The 8,839-nt window shown below is 37.8% G+C and overlaps 1 protein-coding gene across 2 annotated transcripts; it reads right to left on the reverse strand.

Annotated features, from left to right (window-relative positions):
* Positions 1-1,154: 1,154 nt before the first annotated feature.
* On the reverse strand, positions 1,155-8,332 carry LOC103441340 (plasma membrane ATPase 4-like). Of its 2 annotated transcripts, XM_070826454.1 has the most exons (18): positions 8,206-8,332; positions 7,974-8,068; positions 5,901-6,020; positions 5,568-5,804; positions 4,715-5,476; positions 4,498-4,620; positions 4,302-4,406; positions 4,076-4,220; positions 3,783-3,947; positions 3,207-3,445; positions 3,076-3,108; positions 2,907-2,988; positions 2,656-2,816; positions 2,370-2,543; positions 1,961-2,143; positions 1,683-1,864; positions 1,409-1,505; positions 1,155-1,358 (listed from the first exon to the last, which is right to left on the reverse strand). In XM_070826454.1, exons 2-17 carry the CDS (start codon positions 8,028-8,030, stop codon positions 1,409-1,411), a joined length of 2,865 nt encoding a protein of 954 aa, XP_070682555.1. In that variant the 5' UTR covers positions 8,031-8,068; positions 8,206-8,332; the 3' UTR covers positions 1,155-1,358. The 2 variants fall into 2 exon arrangements, with proteins under 2 accessions (XP_070682555.1, XP_008378243.3); XM_008380021.4 differs by having other exon boundaries at positions 1,155-1,505.
* Positions 8,333-8,839: the final 507 nt, after the last annotated feature.

Below are 8,839 nucleotides of genomic sequence, written 5' to 3' on the forward strand. Positions count from 1 at the left end.
TTAACGGTGAAGTCCAACCCTTCGGTGTTGAACCGGGAGGCTTTTGGCACTTCCTTGTGCAGCTGCAGTAGCCACCTATACGACTCCGCTGCCATTGTTTCCCTCGCTTTCTAGGCTGTGTACTTCTGACTGAAGGAAACTGACTCACTGGTTGTCGTTTTAATACGACATGTCGTTTTGAGGGTCTCAAAATTAAATTGGGGGATTAGCTTATGATGCATGGGCCCGGATATATATACTCAGCTTATATCGGTCCCACCTCTAAACTATGGCGATAATTATTGTTATACAGAAAAATTTCTTATTTGGACATAAATATTAAAATTTCATTAGAGGTCGTCATTCAATTTGTTACTTTTTAGGATGAAAGTTGCCCTTTAGCTTTGCTTGACTCCTATTTTCATAATTTTTTTCTTTTTCAATTTTTGACCTAATCTTAGACATGATTGCTTCTTTTAGGGTATCAAGAGATTCTACAAGCTTAAGTTTTATGAATGAACTCTCAGAATGTTTGGTGACTGAAATCTAAAACCTAAGTGAGAAATTTGTGTTGATCAACTGGAAAGATAGACCATGTGACAAAATTGATATCAGCACGAAAAATCAGACATTAAAGTCTGAATAAGAGGCAAATTGCTTCGTTGTACATATTGTTTAACTAGAGTCAATTACTCCGGAATCATTTCTATGATTATTGCATATATTATAGAAATGTAATTTCTAATTGTAACTTGTGTAGGATTCCTATCTAAATAGGAATTGATATTGTGAAAACTACCAAGCTGGAGTACGATAGAATCATCTCTGTGATTATTGCATATAGTATAGTGATTTATATAAATTAATACAAAGAATCATATTTCTACGCATATTAAACAGTTGCCTCTATTTGTTTTGTCATCTCCACTCTCTTTTGAAGTTGTTACAATATTTTAAAACCTTTCTAGGGTAGGAAATATGAGAAAGGTTGCTTTTTTGTTTAAGATTGAACAATAATAAGAATTGAACCATGTGGGCTGCCCTATATTCAAACAAATTAATATATACCACACACCCAGAAATCAAGGTAAATATTTTTAGTACATATTTTCGTGTCTAGAGCGTCACGGAAATGACTAAGCTTGGATAAGTTGGGGTTAAGATTGGGAAGGAGATTAGGCATGATTCTATTGCTGTACATTAATAATATTTGAGTAAAAACAACCAAACTGTAAACTTCATGTTATTTGGCTACAAATGAGGATAATCCTCCGACCAAATTTAACATCAAAGGTAAACTAGTTGCAACCTACTCTAAAGACACAAGGTTATTGCGAAGCGCTTCATCATCATCGTCATTAACTTTTGCTACTCGCTCTTCAAGGTACAAGCTCAAGCCTGTCTCTGTGTTTCCCTTTTGAAAAGCTCATCAAACTGTATAATGTTGTTGAATTGTATCGATGTCTAGCCCTTTGAGCTTCACAACAGATTCAACATGGCCCTTCAGAGTAGTCAACTCACGAAGCCTGCAACCAAAACGAAAGGCTCTTTTAGAACTCAATTCTCACGTGGAACAAGTCCAACCAGCAAAGGAAAACAATGCAAGATGAAGCATTTTCCCGGAAACAGAAACAGAACCGGCAGACATCATTATTGAGACAAGCATGTTTCTTTATCTATGTATGAGTGCAATTGGTCCTTACCTTGCAACCTCAGCCCTCCGCTTGGCTTGTTCTGCAATCTCAGAAAGCTCCCTGTAACTGTTCCTCTCATTGAAAAGGTTGCTTGTTTCAGGTGGCTGAAGACCGTGAAGGGTCCTCTGAGCTGCAGCCCACTGTGCTTCTCTCTCCTCTTTTCCATAATCTTTCTTTGTAGTGAAGGCAGTCTGGTGGGAAGACACAATAAGGAAAATTGTGGCAAGAAACATGCATCTAACATATAATGTCGAGTAGTGCTTACAATGTAGCGGAATGCAACATACCTTGTTCTCCAAAAGATTATTCCACGCTTTTCCACTTTGAATGTATCGGATTGCGAATTTAAGAAAGTCAAGAGGGACATATGTTACTATACTGTAAAGCCAGATGACACCAGCCCACCCCCAGCCAGCTCCCTTTATCCGTGCAAAACCCCAGTTTGCATAGACTGCTATGAGAGTCGCAACCTGCCATTTTCTATTTTGTCATACGGATACCAGAGCAACCAATTGAAATATCAAACAGGTTTTTAAGCCTGCTAACAGAGTATAATTCTTACTCTGAAAATGTACAAATTTTTTAGATTAATAGCCTTAACATTATTGGAAATTACTACAAATTATAAAACTTCAACACATCCAGTAGAGCAATTAGGTAAAATTATAATGGTACTCAGTTGGCAAAAATGCTTACCAGTTGAGCAATCATGAAAGCTCCAAGTAAGAGAAGTCCAGGGCGTTCAACAAAAGACCAGCTACGTGACCTTGTGACGAAAATAAGGGCTTGGCTCACAATACTCACTTGCAAGTACAACGCCGCCATCATTTGCTCAGGCCTATCCCTCAAAGATCTCACATGAAACTTTTCCTGCATTATGAGAATAACTAAATAAAATCAGAAGAATGAACATACTTGCCAAAATAACTGTGACCTAAATAGCTTATATATTAATGGAAAACGAAGAACTATATATTCCTACCGAGAAGAAGTCGGTATCATTCATAAGCCAGAAGAACACTACTGTCATTAGTGCCAAGTAACCTCCAAGGACAATGCCAGTAGCAAAGATCTCCTTCAGTTTCCAGCTGTCTGGTTGTGGAGATGGCTTCACTCGATCCTTTGAGATTGTCATGATAGTTCCTAGCAGATTCGTAAAAACAAAGTCAGACTCATTTAAAACTATGGTGTTCTAATGGTAACTGATACAAACAGATAGGCGGATAATCTTACCGTCATTTAGGATGGCGATGATCAATACCATGAAGGGTGCAAAGTCAAACTTCCATATCAAAGCAATTAACATAAATCCAAACTGCACATAACTTAGCAACATGAGAACAAACCACAACCAAAAATAGGAAAACTCTAAAATCTAAATACCGATCATTGCTTCACTTACCACTATACGTATGGTAATTGAAACAGCATAGATCTGCAAATAGAAAAAAAGAATTAGAATGGCCTGAGAAGATTAACAAAACATCTATGGACCATCTACAGCTCCACTCAATGAACATAAATGTAACTTACAGTATAGTTCTTCATCCTCTGGAATATGGCTCTGCTTGTCAGTACTGCACTTATGATCACACTTAGCCCTGGTTCAGTGAGAACAATATCTGAAGCACCTCTTGCAGCATCAGTAGCATCAGCTACGGCAATACCAATATCTGCTTTTTTCAAAGCAGGAGCGTCATTGACACCATCTCCAGTCATTCCACAGATGTGCTTCCTCTCTTGCAGCCTCTTTACAATTTCATATTTGTGTTCTATAATATTAAAAAGACGTGTTAGATCAATGGTCAATGACTCAATATCAAGTTATCAGCATTCATAAACCGTGCACATTTAATTAATAATGAAACAAAAAAATCAAAATAAAAAATGGACAATTGTGAAAGTGTCGCCAAACAAGTAGGCAGAGCAACATGCCCAATAACTTTCATGCTATGAGCAATCATGAGTCTAGACTGAATTTAAACCAATAACAATGGATTAGGAAATGCAAACTACTACCAAGAAATGTGAGGTTTATGACTTCTCATTAAAGAGATTGTATGTTTAATTAGAAAGCAAAAGGAACAAAGAAACTCTGGTAGAACCCACCAGGAAATACTCCAGCAAATCCATCAGCCTTCTCAATCAACTCGTCCACAGGGAGGGAAGCTATGGCCGCATCCTTGTCTTGGCCAAGCAATGCGGAAGATGGGTACATGTTTGTTCCCATGCCAAGCCTCCTTCCAGTTTCCTTGCCAATGGCAAGCTGATCCCCTACACAATAGGAACACAAATTATACTGAATGAGTAAAGCATCGAAATTCCCCAAGCAGGAGAAAAATAGGAGGGACTATATGTAGCCATGGTGTAATACACAATTTTTAAGGGGAAATGAAGCTTACCTGTAATCATCTTCACATTCACACCGAGATTGAGAGCCCTGCGAATTGTTTCTGCACTGTCATGCCTGGGAGGATCAAATAACGGCAATAAACCAACGAACTGCCATGGTGTCCCAGGACTCTCTTTTGTTTTCTCTGGTACTTGCTGGAGATAAATCAATGACAGAAATATCAGAAATTCAGTTGACACTGCAATAAGCATATGATAAAGGTTTTTCTTTCAAACCTGTCTTGCAACACCCAGAGAACGAAGTCCACGTTCAGCAAACTTATCAATCACCCCATGCACCTTTTTCTTGAAATCTTCCTTGCAGTTGCATAGGGTTAATATCTGAGGATAAGAAATATATGCATTTGTTATGTCCAGAGAGGGATATTTCTTCCCCAAATCAATGGCTAGAATTGACTTCAGACTAGATTACCTGCTCAGGGGCACCTTTACTAGCGCGATGCCAATTTCCATCAGAATCGATGTAGGTAAGAGCAGTCCTCTTGTCTACGGGGTTGAAAGGTAGGAAATGGACTTCTCTTATACCAGCTCGTGCCTGCCCAAATTATTATACGACACAGAGAATTAGAATTATAAAAGCTTGGACCACAAAGCAATGATAAAGAAAAGAAAAGCAAGGGACCAATTACCTCCTTAGGATCAGCAAGCATTCCTACAATTGCAGCATCAATAGCATCCTGATTTTCAGTCCTAGAAGCCCTTGCTGCAAGAAGCATAACATGCTCTTTCTCCACACCCTTGGCAAACACTTCTATCAGATTTCTATCAACTGAGAGCTTGTTCAGGGTCAAAGTCCCAGTCTTATCACTGCAGAGGACGTCCATGCCAGCCATTTCCTCAATGGCAGTCATTCTCTTGGTGATAGCTCCTTGCTGTGAAAGCCTGTGGGAGCCAATAGCCATGGTGACTGATAAAACAGTTGGCATGGCAATTGGGATTCCTCCAATCAAGAGAACCAGCAAATTATCAATCCCTTGCCTGTACTTGCGCTTCTGTATTGGGTACATTACTATTATCTCAATTAGTATCCCCACAGCAATTGAACAAATGCAGAAGTTCCCGATGGCAGTGAGAACTTTCTGGAAGTGCCCAACTTGATTGGTGTTGTCCACCAGATGTGCAGCCTTGCCAAAGAAGGTGTGCACACCAGTAGCGATAACAACTGCTTCAATTTCACCCTGTTTACATGTTGAGCCAGAAAACACTTCATCCGAAGGATTCTTAGTAACAGGAAGGGACTCCCCAGTAAGGGCAGATTGATCAATTTTCAAAGGATCACCCTCGAGAAGGCGGGCATCAGCAGGAACAATATCTCCCAATTTGATACTGATTATGTCTCCAGGCACCAAAATTGAAGCATCTTGCTCACTCCATCGACCATCTCTAAGAACCTACATCAGGTAACCATAAAAAATCAAGAAATATTCAAGAGAATATTTGCAGCACCAGTATAAGCATTGTTCAACAATTTTATTTCTTCACCTTAGTCTTGGGAGCTAGACCGGCCATAAGGGCTGCAGCAGCATTACCAGCATTGTTTTCTTCGATGAAACTGATAGTAGAGTTAATGACCAGAAGAACAACAATGCCAACAAAGTCCTGCCAATCAGGAGGCTTTCCACCACCATTTGCCAAGGCAATAGCCATCAGAGCAGCAGCTTCCATGACCCATGACAAAGGATTCCACATAAATCCCAAGAACTTGAGCAGTTTGCTCTCCTGTTTACAGAAGACGAAATCATCATCACGTCACACCAAAAAAAAAACATCTGAGGAGGAACAAAAGATTTCAATAAGTCCGAAATTATAACAAACCTTTTTCTCTTCTAGTTTGTTTGGTCCAAAGACTTGAAGCCTGCTGGCTCCTTCTTCTCCAGTCAGACCTTCTTTTGTACATTTCAGCTGCTCAAAGACTTCCTCTACCGGAATCCGTTCCTGTGAACAAAAATGAACAAATACACATGAACGAACAGTTTCACTTCTTAGGGGTAACTGCATGCAACCAACTGTTTTCTGCAATACGAAATTCAAACAATACCTATTTTCTTTACACGAAACTTTCAAGGTGATTCCTATAATACAAACATTTCCGTTTCAATATTATTCCGAATCGTTTGTATGCAGCACCGATAGATGCTGTTTGACATCTTGTAAAAGCCAACCCGACGTGATATTTAAATCGCATTTGTCATGATTAAGTTCGGTGCTACACGCATACAATTATTTCAAACTAAAAACTTATTGAAACAATTCACCACTGCACCATAGTTTATTTGTAATTAGCAAACAAACAGTTCATGATATTTTACGATTTTTCTTCGGAAAACCAAAATCCTCCAACAGCTAGGGTTCACAGATTAACGATCAATAGAATCACGAATTACATGTGTTAACAGAAGACAATTGATTTCATGGATGAAAAGTCAAACATTTCAGTCTCCCTTATTGACTTCAAGACATAGGGAATTAAAATAATTAAATACTTAAAAATGATATTTCAACTGCTTACCAACACACTTTTGACCTTATCTAGCTTTAAACCAAACAAGACCATGGGATAAGTGACAATCATAAATATCAACAACACACTTTATTTAGTCTATACGCGCCTATATTTAAGGATAATACATGTTATTTAATTTTTTTGGATTTAAAAAGTAAGTAATACAATAACATTTTTTATTGAGCCAAATCAGAAAATGAATACATAAAGTGGACATTTAAATATTATCCCTATACTTAATCATGTAGATTTTTTTTTTCTATCAGGAGAAAAATAAGGTGAGATTATCATTTACTAAACAATTTAGGTATTCAATAGAAATTTAATGTTTGACCAAATATAAAAAAATTAAAGAAATATATAAATGAAAGATCCAAGCATATATGTAGTACAAGGAAGGAACTTAAAACGCCCAAATCCCAAAACAAGAAAGCTAATAAAATACAACCGTATACAATAAAATAAATAAAATCATCAACACAGGTCGTCAGATAGAATAATTCAATCAATAAATTAATTTCCAAATAAAAAAGATATTCTTTTCTTTTATATAAAACCACTTAAGAATCGCCCAATAACAGGGTGCGTGACGACCACGCGTCCAATTGGGCGCGTGAGGGTAAACTAATATTCGGTTGTCAGCCATGTTCTCTGGTAAAGCAGCGTTGCGTTTGTCAAGCCGCTGATTTCATGTGATTTCGGAAAGGCACAGACCATACAAATTTTTTAAAAACATTTTCCGAAAACAAAAACAAAACTGCAATCTTTTTTTTTAAATAAAAAGTGCCTGAAGCAGAAGCGATGGTAGGGAAGCATCTGGGCCGTTCGTTCTGGGATCTGAGCCCATCAGAAGGCGAGGACAAACGGCCCCAACGATTCGGATGGCCTGAAAAAGGTTTTCATGTGTCGGCTCTCTATGATGATCGCCGAAATGACAGACTCAAAAAAAGGGAAAAGTCCCGCCGCCGATTAACCACGAAAAAAAAAAAGATGATTTATTAGTTTTTATTTTTTTTATTTTATTTTTGAAGAATCGCAACGAAGAAGCGAAATCTCCTGCTTAAAATATCAACAACCGTTTGGTAGGTGAGAAAATTAGCGAAAATAATAAAATAAAAGTAGAGCACCGAGAAAAAATTAAGAAAAAGCAACAAATTAATTGTAAATTAACTTTTTTCGCGAAAGAAAAATAATTAAAAAAAATCTTCAAAGTGAGTGAGATGAACTGACGATACTGATACAGAAATCTCTAATATTTCAAGTAGATCACTTTTTGTTTGAGTAATTTTTCTCGGAAACCCTTTTTGGTCATTTTTTCCCGGAAACCAAACACATGCAGCAGAGTTCAACAGAGAAAAGGAGAGCATATAGATATATGTATATACCAGATCGACGGACTCGTTTTTTATCTCTTCGAGGCTGATGGCCTTATCGCCGGCCATGGTGGAGGAGTAGCGGGGGAGCTCGGAGGAGCTCAGAGCTGCAGACAGAGAGGGCTTGATTAGTTTTTGAGCAAAAAATTGGAGAAAGGACGGGGACTATATATAGTGTGAAAAAATAAAGGCCTAGAATCTAGAGAGAGAGAGCCATAGTGAGAGAAGACGAACGATCACCCACCATGAAAAGTCTACAGAGGATGAAGGATTGTGGGAATCGGGTTTTCGGGTATCGGAGCCTCCCGGGTCGGGTGAAACGGTGGAAGTGAATGAATGAATGAAGGAGAAAAGAGTCGACACTGGTTTGATTTATATACACCTGACTTTGGGAGGGGGTGAGGGCCCACTTGGGGCCCAAATGCAAGCGTTTTTGACTTGCCGCCCTTTTGCGCAATGCGGCGCGTGGAAGTGGTGGGAATCAGTGACGGTCATTTTCTCTGTTTTACTTTTCAGGAAAATTTTAAAATATCTTATATATTCATACACATTTTTTAATTTATCCTATAAACTAAAGGGAACTTTAACGAAAAGCATCCGGTACTGTTCATTTTAACGAAAAACCACATTTTTACACTAAAAAGTCAATCCTGGTACTATTTATTTTACCCTTTATTTTGTCCTTATCATTAAAACTCAAAGCTTGTCCTTTTCATTAGTTTTTCTTAAACTAAATATGCGATTTTTTATATTAACTTTTAATTTGTCATGTCTTTATTTTAAAAATAATTTGTGAGCCTTTACACATAACTTATGTTTAGAATTATTTAGGACATTTCAAAATCTCCGAAAATCTATAGTTTTACAAACTATAAAAA

This window comes from Malus domestica, chromosome 08 (genome assembly GCF_042453785.1).
Source record: "Malus domestica chromosome 08, GDT2T_hap1".
NCBI classification, from domain to species: Eukaryota; Viridiplantae; Streptophyta; class Magnoliopsida; order Rosales; family Rosaceae; genus Malus; species Malus domestica.